Genomic DNA, 23,099 nt, shown 5'->3' with positions numbered 1-23,099 from the left:
CTACTCTATAAAACCTCACTACTCATATCCAACGGCGCACAGTCACATTCATAAAAACAACAATAACAAAAAAAATGGCCGCCGCAGCTCCACCGCCACCACCAACAGACACACCAGAACTAAACATGAACAACCCAGAACCCCACCATCTTTTCACCCGGATCCGACTTGCCACGTCATCAGACACACCACTCATCCACAAAATGATCCATCAAATGGCTGTCTTTGAACGTCTTTCAGATCAATGTGTAGCCACTGAACAATCACTTTCCGCCACTCTGTTTTCACCCACAAACATCCCTTTTCAATCCTTTACTGTTTTCTTAATTGAAGTCTCCAAACTACCCTTTAGCCCAAATTTCATCAGCCCAAATTTCAAACCCATTTCCAAGATTCTAAATCTTGAATACCCAGTTAATGATCCTGAAGAAAAAGTGTTCAAATCATTAGTGGGTCAGGAAAATGGTGATGTTTATGTTGCTGGGTTTGTTTTGTTTTTCCCAAATTATTCAACTTTTTTGGCTAAACCTGGGTTTTATATTGAGGATTTGTTTGTTAGGGAGTGTTACAGGAGGAAAGGATTAGGGAAAATGTTGTTATCTGCTGTTGCTAAACAGGCTGTTGAAATGGGGTTTGGAAGAGTTGAATGGGTTGTGCTTGATTGGAATATTAATGCTATTAAGTTTTATGAGGAAATGGGGGCTAATGTTATGAAAGAATGGAGGGTTTGTAGGCTTACTGGTGATGCTTTGAAAGGCTATGCTGATAATGGTACTACTATTACTGCTAATTCTACTAATAATAAGGATGTTGATTTGATCTAATTTGATGTCATTTTCAAGTAATTTTAGCTAGTATAATATAATTAATGAATGAATGTTTTAGGGGTAGAGATATGGATTAGAGTTTTGATGTGATGATGTTAATTGTCTTGTTTGCCCCTTTATTTTGTTATGGATGTTTTAAGTTTTGGTAATGTATGATACTATGATATTGGAGTATTAGATATATATATGATGTTATGGTGCTTGTTCTTTTGTTTGGATATACAAATGAAATGCACTAATGTTTATGTTTGATATGTTGAATTACATTTTATCTTTGTAGTGGAATAATTCACTTATGAAAACTGAAATTGGTTTCTACACATCGGAAGGGTTAGGAAAAGAGTAGATTTAGGGATGTATAATGCATTTTTAAGTTGGAAACTGAATGTGTCACGAAATATACGTTGCATATGTGTTGGTGTTAATATACATCGACTTGGAATAGATTTCCTGCTCTTTTGATTGTTGCTTGATGTAGGAGTAACTGGACCGAAAGGCTCAAAATATTGTTAGTTTGGGCATTTTTAGGTTCTATCTGATATAGTTTTTAGAACTAGTTGGTTTTGTCTGATACATGTTATGAGTGGCAGATTTAATCATCAGATTAATTTGACATATTACTCAACATTACCAAATCCGCTTGACTCGTCAATATGCCCCCCATGCAGTTCATCACTATTTGATTACATGGTCTCTACACTTGCTATTAGCTTCAGGGCACCCTTATGGGTCACAATGTGTAATGTCTCAATTGCTTCTTTGTAGCTGGTGCTTATGCTTAACATAATTGGTCAGCATTAGTTTTTTCGTCTGCCTTTTCACAACACAACTTACATGTACATTAAGTTATAAAATAGGAAGAAATTAAGGAAGTAAAGTATTTAGTTTCTTTTGGTGCGTGCCTTGTTGAGTAATGTTACAGTACGTAGTTGGTGTAGACTTTGGTGTGTACCTTGTTGAGAATTGCACAGTCCATACAATTCGATGCAGCAACTAACCTTTAGTATGACTCTCGAGTCTGTCAAATTTTTGTAGACTCCGGTGCCAAGCTTTGAAATTGGCATCACAACCTGATCCTAAAGTATCATACATCTCAATGTCGTGGATGCTGCTTTGATCACATATCCAACCCGTCTAACTCGTCAAGTTACCACCTGTAGTTCATAACTATTTGCTTCGCATTTGTTCCATTATGTTTCATTTACTAGATGCTAAGTTGCTAACAGATGAAGAATAGTAATCTGTAATCATAGGCTCAACCATACCCTAATGGGTCACAATGCTTAATGAATTTATGGTTGTGCAGGATGAATTACATTTTATCTTTGTAGTGGAATGGTTCACTTATGAAAGCTGAAATTGGTTTTTACACATGGGAAGGGTTAGCAAAAGAGCAACTTTAGGGATGTGTAATGCATTTTTATGTTCGGAAAATGATTGTGTCACAGAATATACATTTCATATTTGGTGGTGTTAATATCTATTGACTTGAAATTGATTTCCTGCATTTTTATGTTGGAAAATGAATGTGTAACAGAATATACATTCCATATTTGGTGGTGTTAATAATTTAATATCTATTGACTTGGAATAGATTTCCTGCTCTTTTAATTGTTGCTTCTATGTAGGGGTAAATGGACCTAAAGACTCAAAATCTTGTAGTTTTGGTGTTCTTAGGTTCTATGTTAGTATTCTGCCAACCCTCCCCTCTTTCTTCATGCAGTTCATCAGTGTATGGTATAGTCTTCAGAACTAGTTGGTTCTGTTTGATGCATGTTATACATATTTGATCATCAAATTAATTTTAAAAATTACTCGACATTACCAAACCGGCTAAATTTGCCCCTCCCTCTCCATCTTCAGTTCATCACTATATGATTACATGGTCTCAACATTTGTTGTCAGCTAACACAATGCAATAATAGATAGATTAAGAATAGAAAATATAGTTTCATGGCACACCCTTATGGGTGACAATGTGTAACGCCCCAATTGCTTCTATGTGGCTGGTGCTTATGCTTAACATAATTGGCCAGTATTAGCGAGGTCGTCTACCTTCTCATAACACATCACATATACATTAAGTTACAAAGAAAGGAATAAATTATGGGAGTCAAGATGCGTATCGTGCTACGTAATGCTGCATGGTTCATATTTTTGTAGACTTTGGTGTGTACAGCAATTAATCCTTTTAGGAGTGTCGATTTTTTGTCGTCTCCTGTGTCAACCTCAGAAATTGGCATCACAACCTGATCACTAGTGTATCATACATCTCTAAGTGTTGTGTATGCTGCCGTCTAACTTGTCAAGTTGCCACCTGTAATTCACAACTATTTGCCTCGCATTTGTTCCATAATCTTCCATAAAGATAACTCAAATGTAGTCTTAAGTGTTAAAATGCATAGACTTGTAGTGTCAAGCTCAGAAATGGCCTTAACCTGCTCATGATACGTATACATTAGCATTTGATGCATCATCCTTAAGTTACACATGAAATGTTAAACGGCACTTTTAATTGGACCAATTGATCAGATGAACGTTTATCTATAACCTGGCCCCGGGTTACCCACCCAAGACCAGACCCAGTTAGGGAGATCAACTTAAGGGCTAAACTTCATATGCGGTTAGGCCAGTGCTTATAAGCCTTCTTCTCGAGCATCCTTCCATGCCCAAGACGCGGACGGCTATTTTGCGTTAGCGTCCTTAAAACAATTCTTCCCCAAGAAGATGAAAGACGTTGCAAGTGGGACCATTTACTAGCCTTTTGGTATTTTTTTATTTTTATTTTAAATATGGGTGGGGTATATATATGTGTATTTGTGTGTGGGAGATAAATTATAAATTAATTGATGATATAGAAAGAAGTTCCAAGAAGCTTTTCTTTATAGACAGTAGGTGTCCTGATGAGAGTCACGAGTTATGCGATGTTGATGTTGCAGAGAAGAAATTGGAGGACGATCCTAAGCATAGTCCTTATAATGCAGTGACTCGGTAACAAAGTTGCTGGGGGTAAAACGCCACCAGCCCATTTACATCCGGATGAGTCCAATGGTCTCGAATCATGTGATGCGCGCCATTCCAAAACATTGCCTACTTGGTCCGTGCCTGGCAATATTTCATCAATTAGGTGCAAAAAGCGTCTCGCTGTAAAGACATTGTACCTGCAAATATCTTGAGTACCTGCACTCGGCAAAATTTTTGAAATTGAAACCGATAACTATTTGAGTCCATTAAAGTTCAGCCTTTCGGGTTGGACAGGCCCCCAAATACTCTTGATGATAGACCATCTATCCTTGACGGAAAAACTTTTATTCATCTCATTTCTCATGTATAAAATATTTCAGAAAACTGAGAAAACGACATCTATATTGATGAAGTGTTCCAAATTAATTGTTAATAAAAGTTTATCTTTGTTCAACTATTGAGAAAAATGTATTACAATCAAGTTGTAAGCCAATAGCTAGCTATAATACCCCACTAGTGATGAGATAACTAAAGTTATGAAAAGGTAAGGTGTATATTTAACAAACTGAAGTCAAAAGATAATAATACCCTATTCCATATATCTCGAAAACAAATGAGCCTTTAGAGGTGGAATGATCAACTTATAAAAACAGAAATTCAATTAGAGGTATATAAATGAAGGTTTAGGAGCTATGCTACAATCATCAAATATGTGTTGCATTGCATGTAAATGTTAAACGGATAGAGATTTTTATATACATGTACGTTAAAGAAGACGAGTCTTTGACCCATATATATGTGGACTAAACAGCTATTTTTATGACGGTTTTCTAACTTTTTCATGGCCACCTCAAAATATATGTCAAGTGAGGTTCAAATATGAGACTTCTTTATGTCTAACCAATAGATACTTCGAATACTTGATGATGGTTATAGGTTGGAAGGTATTTTCTCCTTTCCAATTAAATATCTTATTTTGACTTTTTAAGTTAATTTTGCGCAACTTTGACCGCAGATTTTTTTGTTTTTGTTATACAATACTTGTTGTAAAAACGTAAAATATATGGATAGATTGAGTTTTAGATGTATTTTTCATTAGTGTAACTTTCATTAGGTAGTATATTATGAAATCAAAATTACTTACGATAAAAATTGAAAAAGAACGACTCAACAAGTCAAATTTGGACACTTAACTAAACGATATTATAGTAGAACACTAGAACCTCTATAAATTAATACTCGATAAATTAATAACCTAAATAAAACTAATGATTTGTCTGGTCCCAGCGCTGAAATTTCGAGTCAACCCATTAGTTTATATCATGAAAAAAAATAATAAAAAATATTTTATTTAGTATCATGGGGGTCAATCGGTCATGCCTTACAATTACAAACAAACGATTTTAAGACCATCCACATTTACAACCCAACCCAACTATATTATTCATTAAAAAACTAATTTCTCTCACTTAAATCTATCCAACCCAACTAAACCCAATATTTATACTCCCATCAACAACTCAACCAAACTCTGTTTTAATTAAATCATAATATTTTTTTAATTAACATTCCTTTTTTTTATAACTACATTTTTTTAAACAACCAATTGGTAGTTAACGTCAGAGGACACCTCACCGTATAATGGTAAAACTCTGCACGTACTCAAGACAAGTCATTCTAGAGAGTCGAACTCATGATCTGATAGTAAAATTAGAGATGACTTTAACCAGTTGATCAAGCGTTCAACTGATTCAAAAAGTATTAAAAATACGTTAAAATATTAAGTTATTTATCATCTTAAATAAAAATAATTTAATTAGATTAAAAATATATTTCTTATTTATTAAACATATCCAATAAAGGAACTAAGTCACTTTGTAATTTTAGCACAAAAATTATAAATTCAACCTATATATATATATTATAAATTAAACTATCAATTGAAGAAGTAAAGGAAAAATTATTATAGTGAACATAGATATATAAGGCATATAGCAGACATGTGGAGACGTGGCATAGTTTTAGCCTCAAACATTGCATACCATCAAATTTAATCACATAAACATTGCTATAGAAAGTATAGATTTTTGTAAAATAAGAAAAAAAAGGCACGACTGATGTTGGGTGGAAGTCGGATATCTATTTGCTGGACCCAACTCAAAACAGCCCACTTGAGCCGACCAACTAGACTATATCCATATTTACCACCGATGGGGATGACCTTAGGCTTTTCGAAGTAAGGTGTTTTTTTTTTTATACCTTTTTTGTTATAAGAAGCCTTATAAAGCTTCAAGAAGTCATGCATATTGCCTCAAGGGGCTTTATTGATTAAAAAACTCTCCAAGCGCGGATTTCAAGGCTCTTAAAAAAAAGAGACGTTATGCGATAGTGCAGATTCCAAACGGCTATCTATGTTTTTTTTTTCACTTTAACCCCTTTTATTTCCTATATATATACACATATTTAATATTTCACAACCATCTATCTATCTTTCTTACAAATTTATATACAATTTACACACAATTATTCACCTTACCTTTCATCTATGGCTATCCAATATATTTTCTATGTAACTTGATATGGCCTTTTTACAACATTGTAGCCACTTGTGAATATATTTTTCTCCCAAAGTAGTCTTAAGTAGATTTACAACTTTTCTTGTTAATTTATTTTGGCATTTCGGATATATGCTCTAAAGTTTTGCACTAAATTATATAACATCTCCAATCTAAAATTTTGATGATTCTTTTTTGCAAACGTAAAAACTCAAGGGTAAAGAATTGTAAAAAACAAAATTTCATTAAACAAACATAAAACAAAATATAAAAAATACAAGTTTGGCTCACAAGAAGGACTTCCTTTGTGAAGCCTTGCTCCAAAATAAAATAAGAGGAAGCCCCTTGATGAATGAATTTCCACTTGTCAAAAGATACCCCTATAAAAAGCTTTCTCATAAAGTCTTGCTCCTATTAGCCTTAGCCACCTTTTTTGTTTGTTCAATTATGACTCCTTTTTTTGCCTCTCGAAATTTTTTGAAAGATATTTCAGCCATAAACCCTCCTCCCACTACATTTCCATTTCTTACTCAGTTCTTTTCTTTTAGGAGGTAATATTATTTTCTTGTAGAGAATAAGAGAACTGTATGTTTTAATAATGATAGACACCAAGTGTTTGATGAAATGCTTCAACCGGATAGTGGTTGGTCCTAATGATGACAAATTGAGGTCCTTTTAGTTTTGCATTCAAAAAAGCTGACAAATTGTAAGTAGAAAGAACGAAACTTAAGTTTTTGAGTTTACCCATTGGATCATGAACAATAAATTAAGCCCAAATTGGATTTACCTCCGCCAAGAAATACCCTTTAATTAAGAACCAAACATGGAACACTTGATAGAAAATTTTTTAACCTGTGTACATGAAAACACTTAGTAGCATTTGATTGACTGTTAAAACATAAATCAGTGCAAAAACAGAACATACTCGCACCAACTTCTTACGCGTCACAAACAGCCAGCCCATCACTGTATACGCTTGAACCGCCTAGATAAAATTAAAAAGGGAAATTGGGGGGTGAGGAGGGATGGAGGGATATTTGCTTTAATAAAAACGTAATTAAAGTTAGAATAAAAGTCGAAAAGAAGGTAAACAATTTAAATATGAATTGGATGAAGATTTTGACGTTCGAACCATTTTTCTCAATTATATACTTTTTGTTACCGGTGTTCAATAATTGTTTGAAAAATATTTATGTAATTTTATTAGTAAGTTTTTAGAATAAGTTTTTAAAAATTAAAAGTTATATAATATATGCTATATAAATTAAGTTAGTGATTATATAAAATAACTTTTTTATTGATATAGTTCAATTATTAAATAGTTAGAGAAAAGGTCTAAATCAATTATTAATAATTGTAAGGCTAACATGAGATGTCAAAGTGATAAAAAGTTATAGTACGATATTTTCAATTTGTATTTTTGTCAATGTATATTGTGATGGCTTCCAATCCGTAGGACTACAAGAAAACAACTATGGACATTTGTATTTTGTCAATGTATTTTGTCAATATATTACTCTATCTTTCCTAAGACACAAGAAAACAACTATGGACATTCCATCCATGTTTTTACTACTCTCAGGTGTTCTAGTGGTTCACTTGTCAGACTCTAAAGCAGTGGACAGATTTTATGCAGATCAAGCTATCAAAGATGATGGCAATACAATTGTTTCCCGCGGTGGGATGTTCAAGTTAGGATTTTTTAGCCCGGGAAAATCCAAGTATCGGTACGTGGGGATATGGTACAACAAGATATCAGTTTGTACACCTGTATGGGTTGCAAACATGGAGACGCCGATTGTTGATAAAACGGGCGTCTTCATACTCACTCATCAAGGAAACCTGGTTATTTTGGCAGATGGTGGAAGTACTAAAATCTGGTCATCCAATTCGATATCTTTGACTATGATCAACCCAGTTGTACGGATTCTTGACACCGGAAATCTTGTTCTTTGGGACAATAGTAGTACCAATAATCAAAACCTGATTTGGCAGAGTTTTGATTATCCCAGTGACACATTAATAGCAGGGATGAAATTAGGAATGGATTTAAGAACAGGCTTAGAGAGGTGTTTGACGTCTTGGAAGAGTCCTGATGATCCTTCCAAGGGTCAATATGTAGATTGTGTAGATACAAATGGATATCCGCAAGTGTTTGGGAAAAAAGGTGATGTTTTGCAGTGGAGAATTGGACCATGGAATGGTATCGGAAGTAGTGGCCTTCCTAGTGATGCTCCAAATCCATTTTACACAATGGAGTTTGTTGTTAATCATGAAGAAATATATTATAAATTTGAACTTAAAACTTCAATAATTCATCACATACATTTGACATGGGACGGGAAGATACTGCAAATGCAGTGGATAGAGCGACTGCAACAGTGGATTGTGTATGCGGATGTTGGAGTAGACAGTTTTAATCATTATGGAGTATGTGGTCCTTATGGAAGCCATAACATCAATAGGCGTCCCCTTTGTGGTTGTTTGAGAGGTTTTAAACCAAGACTTCCAGATGAATGGGAAGCATCAGATTGGTCAGGGGGATGTCAACGAAAAAGGCCTTTAGATTGCACAAGTGGAGATGGCTTCTGGAAAATATCAGGAGTGAAACTTCCAGACACACGACATTCATGGTACAATGTGAGCATGACCTTAGGTGAATGCGAGATGGCTTGCAGAAGGAATTGCAATTGTACAGCTTATGCAAACTTAGATATTAGGGGAAGTGGGTGTTTGTTGTGGTTTGATGAGCTTATGGACATACGAGAATATGACGTGAAGCACAATCTTTACATAAGAATGGCTGCCTCTGAATTAGCTGGTACTCACCTTTTGATCTAATATTGTCCACCGTCTTGTTTTCCTATTCTCAATCTATTAGAGCTTTAGATGTCGCTCATTTTCTGCGTCGTTTTAAGTTTGTTTTTTATTTAGTGGATTTATCGTCTTGTAGCAAAAGCATACTGAATTTGATGACCCTTTATTGAAAGGAAAATTAATATCGCAATCTAGCTACAAGGAGAAGAAAGGAGTGCTCGCAGGAGTGCTATCAATTACGTCAGCTATGCTGTTAGTGATGTTTGCAGTCATGTATGCTTGTAAGAAGAAAATACCTTATATAAAACGAAGAGGTAACAAATCTTAGTTTTAATGCTTCTATAATTGAAACAATATTAATCAAGGTTGTATAGCTCCGTTGGTGGTACTTCAGAGGTCGGCTACGTATTAGTAACTAATCGGCTTAGGTGGAGAGTACTTGGATTTGAAAATTTCGAAATTATCTGTATGACATGTTCATACAACCATAAGATTGTTTATAGGCCAAGAAATATGTTTACAACATTAACACAAATTATTTAAATACTTCAAACTGAATTTTAGCCAAGTTTTTGACCAAGTCTCACCGAAGTAACACCATATTCAGGCTGATTTTTGACTGACAATGACAGAATTTTGACCAAAATTTTACCAATCTGATATTTTGGCTGATACAGCCCTGTAGCAAGTTATCGCCAATTTCTCATCCTTGAAGAAACAGTTTTAAAACACTGAGTAACTTTTGGCACATTCTTAAAAAGGGTACCCAGGAACCCCTTAGTCCCATGTACCACAATGGGTACCAATCCCCCCAACCAGCAAGAGGGAACCTGCCTGTATGACACTTTAACCAAATACCCACTGGCCAATATAGGAATTTAATCCTCCTTTTGGAGAAATGAACCCTCACCAACAAGGTTTGACCGGAGGCATATTGTAATGGGCCCGGCGTCATAACTTCTTGGTACCGTTGGGCTATCAACCCTTTGGTCTTTTGGCACATTCTTGTAATGACTAATGAGGAAAAATTCTATCATGTTGAATTGTAGGAATCTGGGATGCACTTAATAAAAAGAATAGCATTATTCAAATAGAAGATACTGATGACTTGCCTTTTTTTAGCCTGTATGAAATAGCTAAGGCTACAAAAAACTTTAGTATCGATAACAAGATTGGAGAAGGGGGCTTTGGTCCTGTTTACAAGGTAAACGAACCGTTACCTTCTTAAAAACAGCAACAAACTATTTATATTTTATAAAATTTTAATATAAATAACAGAAGTATAAACATTCATAAACTTTAACCTCAGGGTGTGTTGGAAGACGGGCGAGAGGTAGCTGTGAAAAGGCTCTCGGAATCATCTGTGCAAGGGCTTGATGAATTCAAGAATGAAATCATGTGTATAGCCAGACTTCAGCACCGAAATCTTGTAAAGATTCTCGGATATTGCATTCACGGAAATGAATTGATTTTGATCTATGAATACATGGCTAACAAAAGCTTGGATTCATTTCTATTTGGTTTAACTCTCTCAATGATTTCACATTATATACTTTCACACTTGTGGTATTATATGCTTAACTGAACCGTTCACATTTTTGTCAGATGAAACCAGAAGTTCGATGCTTGATTGGCCTTGCCGTTTTCAAATTATCCATGGGATGGCTCGAGCTATTCTATATCTACATCAAGATTCACGCCTTCAAATCATCCATAGAGATCTCAAGGCAGGCAATATTCTGTTGGATGCTGACATGAACCCAAAAATCTCTGACTTTGGCCTTGCTAGAAAGTTTTTCGGATCTGATGATACTTTCACCAAGACAAAGAAAGTGGTGGGAACATAGTAAGAATCTGAACCATTGTCTATTTGTTTAATTTTGCAATTTCTATAAGGAAAAATGAAAACAAAAACTGATGGAATTGAACTTTGCTGCAGCGGTTACATTTCTCCAGAGTATGCAGTACACGGGAAATTCTCCACGAAGTCTGATGTTTTTAGCTTTGGTGTTTTGGTGTTGGAGATAGTAAGTGGTAAAAAAAACAGAGGATTCTCTCATGAAGATCACAGTGACAACCTTCTTGGACATGTACGTATAACTGATACAGTGGACTTTTAGAGACTAACCTATTGTCTTTGCTAAGAAACCTCCCGGTGTGTGTACTTATCATGATAAGTTTGAACTGATTTAGGCATGGAGATTATACAAAGAAAACAGGTCAATTGAACTTATGAGTGAGTCGTTACGTGATTCGTACATTATATCTGAAGTACTACGAACAATATATGTTGGGCTATTATGTGTGCAACATCATCCAGAAGATAGACCAACTATGATGTCGGTGGTTCTGATGCTGATCAGTGAGGGCGTGTTGCCTGAACCTAAACAACCAGCCTTTTTCACAGGAGAAAGTCATGGGGGAGTTCAGCCGGTTGCATCATCTGGGGAATACATGATAACACAATTGATTGCTCGATAGTAAGCACATGTTATTAATGTTAAATGTACACATACCCACAACAGTTGGTTTAGTAATTTTTATCTAGTTGAAGCATGTGGTTTTCTGGAGTTCGTAAGTTGAAGGTTCAATTGTAACGATACAAATCCCAAAAAAATGATTGTTCGATAATAACCTTTATTAGTACGTCTATTTGATATTAACTTTCTTTGTTTTCATTTTATTAATTCAATCTTCTTCTCATAACAATACATGTTTTATACAAATACAGTATGTACTAAAACCGTATAAATATACGAATGTATATAAAGATTTTATAGTTAAACAAAACTTATATAAGTTTACGACAAAAAGTGGTAAAATAAATATATAAAGTAAGATATGTTTGGTTTGTAAAGATCTATTTAGAAATGTATTTAAATAAACATAAAGATTACTTTATTAGATATGTATTAACTATTATTATTGATGTATTAAATTAAAAGTATTGGATAAAATGTATAAGTTAGTGAAACAAAAAATGTAAATTAAAGTCAAAATTGAACGCAAAAATCAATTTGAGGAAACCGAAACTGTGATTGGTTGATAAGTTATTAAAACAATTGTCTTTCGATATATAAACAGATAAAAATAAAGATAAATATTTTATAATAGTTATAACTTATAAATTAAGTCTTTAATGAGGCCAAAGGTGTCACATGAAAAACAAAAAGTGTAAATTAATGAGATTTTTTTTACAAATAAAAATATAATATTAAAATATTTGGATAAAGATTATTAGAGTTTTGAAATTATGATAAGACTAATAATAATTAATGAGATTTTTTATATAAATAAAAATATAATGTTAAAATATTTAGATAAAGATTATTAGAGTTTTGAAATTATAATAAGACTAATAATGATTTTGAGATTATAAGAGTTATGATTGGTCAATTAAATTGTCAGGTTAATAAGTTATTAGATTAATTGATTAACTAATAAAGGTCAATTATCTTTTAATAGATATAAAGTTTAAAATTGTGATAAGATTTTTGTTTAATTTGGGTATGTAATATGTAAAGATAGGTCTATAGAATTTATTTATTCTTTTGTTTGAAAAGCAAAAAACTCCCTTTACGAAAATATAGCATGATCATTAAATTTTTTTTAAAAGAAACAAGAATTTTACAAATAACATACATTTTTTTATTTCAACACAACGATATATATTTTTTATATTTAATTTAGGTGATAAAGATATTGGTAAAGTGGATAATGACTTTAATATTGTAGTTATCCAAATATGATATATGTACTCGAATTTACTATGATTGCATAATTTATTTTATATAAATTAAATAAAGTTTTTTTATATTTAAATGATGACATCATCAAAAATCAAATTGATAAAATCAAAAGCTATGATTGGTTAATAAGCTATTAGGTCAGTTATTTTTTAGTATATATAAAGATTATGTATAAAAAATATATACGGTTATTTGTGTATGACTAAAAGGTATCAATGTGTTATGTGAATTCCATATTTCATAATTACATTATATTATATATTAAATATATTTAGTATATCGTTATGCGCGGGATGTGGAATAATTTTTTATTTTATTTTTGAGAAGCTAAAAGAAGTAAACCATTTATTATTTTATAAAAAGATAAAATGATGATTTTTGTGGTAAAAAGTTTAAAAAGATAGCTATATGTTCTAATAATGATAAGAGTTGATATCGGTTGTGGACCAAAAACAATCACAGGTAATAGTGTAATACTCGTAATATATTTTCGATTGGATGTTTTATTGGATAGATTTTAACTTGATAGATTAACTCGTATGGTTTGTTGACAGCATATACTTGGTGTTTCCTCTCACATTCAGGGACATGGGTATTAATTCTATCAGGTGTGAAATTGATGGACAATTTTTTTCACTCACAAACTATCCAACCTAAATTATTACTCGTATATATGTTAATTAATTTTTTCAGAAACCAGCCTCCTTATAAGAACAGCAGACATAACTACATAAGTTGGATAAGTGGTTAGTGGTTAATATTGAGTTTAAAAAGACGTGGAATGTTCACTTGAAAACTAAAATTTATGTGAAAATTAGAAAACTAGTCAAAACACACTGTTAAGTTTTTTATTAGGTGTTTTTATTGTGTAATCCAAAAACCCATTGTGTTAAGTTTTAAATTACATTGTGTTTTGATAGCGCGTGAAAATCAAAAAATTGTTCAAACACACTGTGACATGAACTTAACACAATGTGTTTTTTAAATAAAAATTAAAACCACATTGTGTTAAATTCAGATCACGAAGTATTTTATTCAATTTTCTAGTTTCAAGAAAATTTTAATTTTCAGATGATAAAAACTTAAATGACAGCATATGTTCTAAACTTCTAATAATGATAAGAGTTGGAGTTTTTTTTACGAATAGGACAAAATTACCAATCTTTGGTGCTTTTAGTAATTTCGTCCAAGATTTTTGCGAAAGTAGGAAAACACCGGACTTACACGTATGACGTATCTAGGGATGGCAAAAAAAAAAAACCCGACCCAACGGGGAAACCCGATACCCAACCCGTTCGGGGCAGGGACTGGGGCATGTCTACCCCGACCCGACCCGACCCGATATCAATACATATATCTATATATTTATAAGTAATTAGTTTTGAATCTATATTCCACACTAATATCAACAAAATTTGTATCTATGTTCAATAACTTGCACATCCATTTTTCAAAACATCAAGAATAAGTAGTACCTTTCTCAAATCATAGGAGTATAAGTTTTAGTAAATATTTTTAAAAAATAAATATCCTTATCGGGTCGGGTTTCGGATTTTGGGCATGATTTTATCCCCGATAAGGTCCCCGATGGGTATCGGGTCGGGTTCAGGTCGTATATTTCTTATCGGGTTTGAGTTTAGTACTACCCGCCCCAAACCCGACCCATTGCCATTCCTAACCGTATCATCCAAATACGGTGTCTATAACACCGAACTTAATCTATGTGGATCACTTTTTTGTGCAGGTGGCTGTTTGTAGACATTGAGGAGATTAAGAATTGTATTATGGACACCGTTTTTCACTTTTCTCACAGAAGTCCGGTGATTTGCTCTGCCTTCCAAAAAAGAAAAAAAAACACAAAACATTTGCTCTAGCTTTACTACTTTCAAACAAGGGAAATGAAACGTACCACAGTAAATGATACACTACCACAGTGTACAAGTTTCGCAACGTATTGTACAAATATATATTGCGCAGCTGTGATAGATATTTTAATTGTTGTGGTACGAATATTAGCTCCCTTCAAACAAATATATATATATATAGGAAAGATAATTTGAGACAAACTAACAAAAATCCAGAAAAGGGCCATTGATTTTCGTAAGTTACACACCACCATCATGATCTATTACGATATACAAGACTTTTTTGTAAAAACACTATGACTTTCCAGCGACGGGCCCACAAAAAAATCATGTGTAAGTTAACTTACACATGTGTAAGTTACACATAAGTAACTTACACATGTGTAAGTTAACTTACACATGATTTTCCGGTGGGCCCGTCGCCGGAAAGTCTTAGTGTTTTTACAAAAAAGTCTTGTATATCGTAGTAGATGATGATGGTGTACAAAAATCAATCGTCCTAGTTGGTCTTAAAATAAGAGGTGGTCTCAAAATATCTCACCCCTATATATATATATATATATAAAAGTAGGGGGACAATCAAATAAGAATAGTCTTAAAATAAGAACGGTGAGAACACTTAAAAAACATCATTTTGATGCATTAAAAGTCCATAAAATTAACATAGTGCATAACTAATTATCATTATTTAAGTGTATAGCAACACATTGGCCTGTCAAAATGAAGAAAATTATGTTTTTTGTTTTGTGCATCCATCTTGGATGCATATTCTTCAAAATGATGCATCTATCAAAAAATGTGATTCTTTCGATTTTGACGGATCAATGTGTTGTTAAACACTTAAATGATGATAATTAGTTCTGCACTATGTTAGTTTTATGGACTTTTAATGCATCAAAATGATGTTTTTTAAGTGTTCCCACCGTTCTTATTTTAAGACTGTTCTCACCGGAGTGTTACCGTATATATATATATATATATATGAGAAATGTGAATATGGGGTTGTCACACACCTAAGTTGGGTGAAAAACCTCTTACATATTAATATTTTAATATTAATGAATAAATGATGGGCCCCTGATTTTTATGAAATAAAAAATCAAGATGTGAAAAATTTTTCACCCAAATTGGGTATGAGATAACCCTACCTTCACTTCCTGACATCGTTCTTCACTTTTCTCACAGAAGTTCGGTGTTTGAAAGTAATAAAGCTAGAGAGCAAATGTTCTGTTTTTTTCTTTTTTGGAAGGCAGAGCAAATGTGTTGTGAGTGTGAGTTTTTATGAATGGAATATAATTATATAAGTCAGTGGATACATGAAACATTCAAAAAAACAAGAGAAAAAGAAAAGACAAAGTGAAGGGCGGTGATATAGATACCTAGTTTAATTAATTAGAGACCTCATTCACTTCAATTAATTAATACGTAAAAGACAACATGCTTGAAGAATTGAAAAAGTGCTCCACCTAGATTAAGTTCGGTGTTATGGACACCGTATTTGGATGATATGGATAAGTCACAACACCGGACTTCCTACTTTCTTCGACGAAATTACTAGAAGCACCAAAAATATGTAATTTCGCCCTGTCTGTACAAAAAACTCTAGAAAACCACATGCTTCAACTATATATATATATAGATATTACTAACAAACTGTTGCTGGTATTTGTAAATTTGTCATTAACATGTGCTTTCTATCGAGCAATCAATTGCGTTATCATGTATTCATCAGCTGATGACATTGACCGAACTTCACCATGACTTTCTCCTGTGAAAAAGGCAGGTTGTTTAGGTTCAGGCAACACACCCTCACTGATGAGCATCAGAATCACCGACATCATAGGGGGTCTATCTTCTGCATGATGTTGCACACATAATAGCCCAACATGTATTGATCGTAGTACTTCAGATATGACGCCCGAGTCATGTAAAGACGCACTCATGAGTTCAATTGACCTGTTTTCTTTGTGAAGTCTCCATGCCTAAATCAGACAAAACATATCATGATAAGTATACACACCGGGAGGTTTCTTAGCAAAGACAATAGGTTGGTCTCTAAAAATCCACTAATTAAACGTACATGCCCAAGAAGGTTGTCACCGTGATCTTGATGAGAGAATCCTCTGTTTTTTTTACCACTTACTATCTCCAACACCAAAACACCAAAGCTAAATACATCCGACTTTGTGGAGAATTTCCCATGTACTGCATACTCCGGAGAAATGTAACCACTACAGCAAAGTTGCATCAGTTTTTGTTTTCATTTTTCCTTAAAGAAAATTAACTGCAATATCAAATAAAAAATAAATAGACAATGGTTCAGATTCATACTAGGTTCCCACCACGTTCTTTGTCTTGGTGAAAGTATCATCAGATCCGAAAAACTTTCTAGCAAGGCCAAAGTCAGAGATTTTTGGGTTCATGTCAGCATCCAACAGAACATTGCCTGCCTTGAGATCTCTATGGATGATTTGGAGGCGGGAATCTTGATGCAGATAAAGAATAGCTCGAGCCATCCCGTGGATAATTTGAAAACGGCGAGGCCAGTCAAGCATCAAACTTCTGGTTTCGTCTGACAAAAAAAAGGAGTATCTGCTTAGTTAAGCATATAATACTACAAGTGTGAAAAGATAATGTGAAATCACAGAGAGAGAGAGAGAGAGCTAAACCAAATAGAAACGAGTCCAGGCTTTTGTTAGCCATGTATTCATAAATCAGAATCATTTCATTTCCATGAATGCAATATCCGAGAATCTTTACAAGATTTCGGTGCTGAAGTTTGGCAATACACATTATCTCGTTCTTGAATTCCTCAAGCCCTTGCTTAGATGATTCGGAGAGCCTTTTCACAGCTACCTCTCGCCCATCTACCAAAATACCCTGAGATCAAAGTTTATGATTTCTTATTCATGATGCAAACCGATAGTTGTTGCTTTTTGCCTTTTTCTAGTAAGGTATCAATAAGTTACCTTGTAAACAAGACCAAAGCCCCCTTCTCCAATCTTGTTATCGATACTAAAGTTTTTAGTAGCCTTAGCTACTTCATACAGGCTAAAAAAAGGCAAGTCATCAGTATCTTCCATCTGAACACTTTTATTCTTTTTATTAAGTGCATCCCAGATTCCTACAATTCAGCATCAATGTTAGATTTTTTTTCATTACAAAAATGTGCCAAAAGTTATCATTGGCAACAGGGCTGAATCGGCCAAAATATCAGTTTGGTTAAAATTTGGTCAAAAGTCGGTCATCATTGGCCAAAAATCGGACTAGTCTTAGTGTTCCCTATGTCAAACTTGGTATATGAACAATCCTATATATGGTCTTATGAACATATCATACAGATAATTTTGAACTTTATATTTAAAATGTTCAATTCAAGTGAGTTTGACAACCTTGATTACCATTGTTTCATTTCTAGAAGCATTAGAACTAAAAATTGTTACCTCTTTGTTTCATTTCTAGAAGCATTAAAACTAAAAGTTTGTTAGCTCTTTGTTTCATATTTAGAAGCATTAAAACTAAAAGTTTGTTACCTCTTTGTTTCATGTAAGGTCTTCTCTTCTTACAAGCATACGCGACTGCAAACAACAGTAACAGCACAGCTGAGATAATTGAGAGCACTACCATGATCACTTCTTTCTTCCTCTTGTAGCTAAATTGCGATATATTATGTCCTTCCAGTAACGAGTTATCAAATTCAGTAGGCTTTCATTAAAAATGAACCAGAAAATGAAAGACATCTAAAAGGTCTAATAAATTGAGAATGGGAAAACAAGACATCTAAAAGGTCTAATAAATTGAGAATAGGAAAACAAGACCGTGGAATATATTAGATGAAAAGGCGAGTACCTGCTAATTCAGAGGCATCCATTCTTATGTAAAGATTGTGTTTTTCATCATACTCTCTGATGTCCATAAGCTCACCAAACCATAACAAACACCCACTTCCCCTAATATCTAAATTTGCATAAGCTGTACAATTGCAACTCCTTCTGCAAGTCATCTCGCATTCACCTAAGCTCATGCTCACATTGTACCATGAATGTCGTGTGTCTGGAAGTTTCACTCCTGATATCTTCCAGAAGCCATCTCCACTTGCACAATCTAAAGGTTTTTTCCGTTGACATCCGCCTGACCAATCTGATGCTTCCCACTCATCTGGAAATCTTGGTTCGAAACCTTTCAAACAACTACAAAAGGGACGCATATTGATGTTATTGCTTCCATAAGGACCGCATACTCCATAACGGTTAAAACTGTCAACTCCAACATCTGCATACACAATCCACTCTTGCAGTCGCTCTATCCAATGCATTTGCAGTATCTTCCCGTCCCAAGTCAGCTGTACCCGTTGAATAATTGAAGTTTTCAGTTCATATGTTTGATACATTTCTTTCTGATTATGAACAAACTCCATTGCGTAAATTTTATTTGGAGTGTCACTAGGAATGCCACTATTTCCGAGACCATTCCATGGTCCAATTCTCCATCTCAAAACCTTACCTTTCCTCCCATACATTTGTGGATATCCATTTGTATCTAAGTAATGTATATATTCACCCTGAGAAGGATCATCAGGACTCTTCCAGGATGTCATGGACCATTCTAACCCTGTTACTAAATTCTTTCCAATTTTCATCCCTGCTATAAATGTGTCACCCATATAATCAAAACTCTGCCAAATCAGGTTTTGATTATTGGTACTAGTATTGTCCCAAAGAACAAGATTTCCGGTGTCTAGAATCCGTGCAACTGGATTGATCATAGCCAAGGACGTCGAATTGGATGACCAGATTTTAGTATGTCCACCATCTGCCGATATAATCAGTTCTCCTTCATGAGTGAGTATGAAGATGCCCGTTTTATCAGCAATCGGCGTCTCCCTGTTTGCAACCCAAATGGGAGTACAAACTGATATATTGTTGAACCATATCCCCACATACCGATACTTGGATTTTCCGGGACTAAAAAATCCTAACTTGAACTTCCCACCACGGGAAACAATCGTATTGCCATCATCTTTGATAGCTTGATTTGCATAAATGCTGTCTACTGCTTTAGATTCTGACAATTGAACAAGTAGAACACCTAAGAGTAGTAAAAACATGAATGGTATATCCATTGTTGTTTTCTTGTGTCTGAGGAAAGGCGGAACATATAATACCTTCATGGGTTAGTTTTGCATTATTTGTGTTCATTTGAGACACGTTGTAAGGACCAAAAGAGGCAGGTTTTCTAAGAAGTGGTCTTAGGCTGGAGTCATAAGTATAAATTTCTATCTATGGCTGACCTGCGTAAGCTTTTCCTTAGGTGATATTTTAGTTATATGTGAGTCATATCTATTAGTCAACGGATTGGAAGCCATCCCATTACCCGATCAATTACAAGTACGTTAAAATGCGTGTCCCCACTGTGACCTGTGAGTCATGAGTGTAAGTTTGTCAAAGGATTGAAAGCCATCGAAATATATATCTTAGTCACGAAAATATATAGAGATCTTTCAAATTAATATAAAAATAAAAAATAAACATCTAAGGTCGTTTTCCACAAGTTGTAGGTTAATATCTCGAAAGATTAGATGTAGACAATCTAACCTCAATCATAACGGTGATCCCGGACCGGAATCCGATTAAAAACCCCGTCCCAAACCCCGCCCAAAAACCCGACGAGTCCCCGTTTACAACTAACCGTCGGGTTAACGGTTTTTCTCATGGTCTGTGTATAATTTACCAAAGCTAAATCAAAGAATCTGATAATGAAACAATAAAACATGGAAAATATTTGGCGTTTGAATCTGAGCAACAGCAAGTTAAATGAAAAGAATCTGAGTGTAAAGTCTTTGATATATTACTCGTATTATTATTATTGGAGCGAACAATATTATTAGATTTACATACCTTATTATCGAAAACCCACAGGCCACAACTTGTATATACGTAGTCTGGCTCTTGATTATTGGAATGCAAAAAAAGAAATTTTAAGAATGGAACATCATGAGTTGGGATTGGGGGAATTATTACAGGTGTTTAATTAATTAAAAAAACTGAAACAGGAAAACATGAAGCATTAACTCAATAATGCTCAATAGTTGGAAGATCATCCCATACGAGGTTTTGTGTTCAAGAAGTCTTTTTATGAGAGCTTAACTTGGGTTTTACCAGCTTCAAGTCTGAAGGGACAGGGTAAACTCCTATTAAACGTCATGCTTTCGAGTGGATTAGTAGGGGGTTTCCCCATCGGTATTTGAAATAGACATTTCTACTTTGTGGGAGCTCTTTAGCGCAGATCCGGTTAAGACAACATATTCTAGACCTCTTGCAAGAGTCTCGTTGTTGAATCGCGAAACGAAGTTTTCAGCGAAATTCACCTTTTTAAAAAAGAAGTTACTTTGTTATTTTACCCCGGGAGGGTGTTGTCCGAGATCGATGTTGTGTCATACAAACATATATACATACAACATTGCCTAAAAGTTTGGAAACTAAAAGTTTAGGTGGAAACTAAAAAATAGGTACCCAAAACCAAGAATTTGATGGTAAAAGTTAGAAACTTTAAAATAAAAAATAGAAAGTAAAAAAAAAAAGATTTGATGATTAAAGTTAAAAACATAAAGTTAATTGCTAAAAATTAAAAACTTTAAAAGTAAACTATACTTTGTATACAAAAAGTTAGATTAAAGTTTAAAGAAACCCAAACGTTAAGTGGTAAAAATAAGTTACAATTTAAAAGTAAATTATACTTGTTTATAAAAAGTTAGACTAAAGTCAAAAAACCTAAAAGTTAAGTGGTAAAAATTAAGAAACTCTAAAAGTATACAAGCTTATACTTGTATAAAAAAAGTTAGACTAAAGTTAAAAAACTCAAAAGTTTAGTGGTAAAAATAAGAAACTCTAAAAGTATATAATCTTTATTTTTTTTATATAAAAATTGAAAAGGACGAAAAAATAAAAATTATACAAGCTAAATTATACTTAAATATAAAAATTATACTTATATATAAAAAGTTAAACTAAAGTTAAAAAAACTCAAACATTAATCAAATATACAAGCTTATAACTTTTTTTTTTTATGACTCTCGAGTGTATTTTTTTGTAGACTCCGATGTCTAAGCTTAGAAATTGACATCACAACCACAACCTGATCCTAAAGTATCATAAATGTTAGAAGTACATTTTTATTTTATTTTTGTCGTTTAACATCTTTATTGTGACGAAACGTTTTCCATCGTATAAAAATTCTTCCTCAAAAGCCGATTTTTTGTAGTGTGTCTATGATTTAGCATAGTTCCGAAACCTTAATTTATATTTCTCTACTTCAATTTCTATTTTTATAATATAAGTATTACACAACTAAAGGCCCATATGTTAAGTGAGACGACATATGGAACATGTAAGATTATTTTCTTTAAATTTCAGTTTGTTAAAAAATGCACCTTACTTCTTTACAACTCTATTGATCTCATCACTGGTAGGGTATTTATAGGTAGCTATTGGCTTACAACTTGGCATGAACTGAAAAAAAAAAATATATATTTCCATTGTAAAACAATTCATTTGGAACAATTTATAAACATGGAAGTCATATATCTCGCAATTCCTGAGATTTTTTTGCACTCGAGGTAAATAAAAGTAGTTCCATCTATCGAAGGATATATGGTCTCTTTTAAAGCGTTTCGTATTTGGAGGCCGCTCCAACCCGAAAGGCTGAACTTTAATTGACTCAAAGTTATTGGTTTTTATTGCGAAATCGTTGCTAATACAGGTTCAATATTGCTAAGTGTTGGAATTCGCAATGTCAAAAGTCAAAACAATAGAAAGTCGGCTTATGTAGGGGGTCAAAACAACTAGCTTTAGTTTATTGGGTCAAATAGAAAACGGGCTATTCATGTTTGGGCCATAGGCCAACAAATAATAACTTAATACTCAAATAAAATAGTTTTTGTAACAATATTAATATTAAGAGACATTTCAATCTAACCTTTTCAGTTACTAAAAATTAGACCCTGCATTAGTTCACTAATCATGAAAAAAATTCTATCTCTTCTCAATATAGATATAGAAAAAATAAATTTTTCTAGTGTATTCGGTCTTTCTTTTTTCCTTTCTATTCTCTTTTCTCAAAAAAAGGACCTTAAACAAAGTTAAAGGATTACTTCTTTCTTGATAGTTATTTACTTAATCGGTGAATATAAGTATACTCTGGATCGGTAGAATAAGATATATATATATATATATATATAATAAGATGTAAAATAGGGAGAAAAGCACTCTTAATTAATGCTCAATGTACAAGCAATTTGTGTATGATACTTTAGGATCAGGTATT

The 23,099-nt window shown here is 33.5% G+C and overlaps 3 protein-coding genes across 4 annotated transcripts; 2 read left to right on the top strand and 1 right to left on the bottom strand.

The window, feature by feature from the left end:
• The first annotated feature begins 9 nt into the window (after positions 1-9).
• Positions 10-2,420, top strand: LOC122605790 (probable acetyltransferase NATA1-like). 2 transcript variants are annotated; one of them, XM_043778746.1, is made up of 2 exons: positions 10-771; positions 1,863-2,071. In XM_043778746.1, exons 1-2 carry the CDS (start codon positions 75-77, stop codon positions 1,880-1,882), a joined length of 717 nt encoding a protein of 238 aa, XP_043634681.1. In that variant the 5' UTR covers positions 10-74; the 3' UTR covers positions 1,883-2,071. The 2 variants fall into 2 exon arrangements, with proteins under 2 accessions (XP_043634681.1, XP_043634689.1); XM_043778754.1 differs by lacking the exon at positions 1,863-2,071 and adding an exon at positions 2,134-2,420 and having other exon boundaries at positions 11-771.
• A 5,444-nt stretch (positions 2,421-7,864) lies between these two features.
• Positions 7,865-11,841, top strand: LOC122607832 (G-type lectin S-receptor-like serine/threonine-protein kinase At4g27290). The gene is made up of 7 exons (XM_043780891.1): positions 7,865-9,167; positions 9,337-9,477; positions 10,213-10,367; positions 10,473-10,683; positions 10,769-11,009; positions 11,103-11,253; positions 11,357-11,841. The coding sequence occupies exons 1-7, from the start codon at positions 7,895-7,897 to the stop codon at positions 11,642-11,644; spliced, it is 2,460 nt and encodes an 819-aa protein (XP_043636826.1). The 5' UTR covers positions 7,865-7,894; the 3' UTR covers positions 11,645-11,841.
• A 4,319-nt stretch (positions 11,842-16,160) lies between these two features.
• LOC122607815 (G-type lectin S-receptor-like serine/threonine-protein kinase At4g27290) lies at positions 16,161-20,794 on the bottom strand. Its single transcript, XM_043780868.1, has 8 exons — positions 20,675-20,794; positions 18,627-20,194; positions 18,311-18,451; positions 17,747-17,901; positions 17,447-17,657; positions 17,109-17,349; positions 16,858-17,008; positions 16,161-16,759 (listed from the first exon to the last, which is right to left on the bottom strand). The coding sequence occupies exons 2-8, from the start codon at positions 19,945-19,947 to the stop codon at positions 16,472-16,474; spliced, it is 2,508 nt and encodes an 835-aa protein (XP_043636803.1). The 5' UTR covers positions 19,948-20,194; positions 20,675-20,794; the 3' UTR covers positions 16,161-16,471.
• Between the last annotated feature and the right edge of the window lie 2,305 nt (positions 20,795-23,099).

The sequence above is a fragment of the Erigeron canadensis genome, chromosome 1 (assembly GCF_010389155.1).
Source record: "Erigeron canadensis isolate Cc75 chromosome 1, C_canadensis_v1, whole genome shotgun sequence".
NCBI classification, from domain to species: Eukaryota; Viridiplantae; Streptophyta; class Magnoliopsida; order Asterales; family Asteraceae; genus Erigeron; species Erigeron canadensis.
This window is presented reverse-complemented; position numbering and strand designations above follow the sequence as displayed.

Excerpts from the sequence above, each read along its gene's own strand:
- LOC122605790 (XM_043778746.1), top strand. The coding sequence starts at position 75 with ATGGCCGCCGCAGCTCCACCGCCACCACCAACAGACACACCAGAACTA. Across the intron at positions 772-1,862 it reads GAAAGGCTATGCTGATAATG|ACTCCGGTGCCAAGCTTTGA; the intron begins GTACTACTATTA and ends AAATTTTTGTAG.
- LOC122607832 (XM_043780891.1), top strand. The coding sequence starts at position 7,895 with ATGGACATTCCATCCATGTTTTTACTACTCTCAGGTGTTCTAGTGGTT. Across the intron at positions 9,478-10,212 it reads ACCTTATATAAAACGAAGAG|GAATCTGGGATGCACTTAAT; the intron begins GTAACAAATCTT and ends GTTGAATTGTAG. Across the intron at positions 10,684-10,768 it reads CTTGGATTCATTTCTATTTG|ATGAAACCAGAAGTTCGATG; the intron begins GTTTAACTCTCT and ends CATTTTTGTCAG.
- LOC122607815 (XM_043780868.1), bottom strand. The coding sequence starts at position 19,947 with ATGAAGGTATTATATGTTCCGCCTTTCCTCAGACACAAGAAAACAACA. Across the intron at positions 17,658-17,746 it reads GCTTTGGTCTTGTTTACAAG|GGTATTTTGGTAGATGGGCG; the intron begins GTAACTTATTGA and ends CTTTGATCTCAG. Across the intron at positions 17,009-17,108 it reads AAGAACGTGGTGGGAACCTA|TGGTTACATTTCTCCGGAGT; the intron begins GTATGAATCTGA and ends ACTTTGCTGTAG.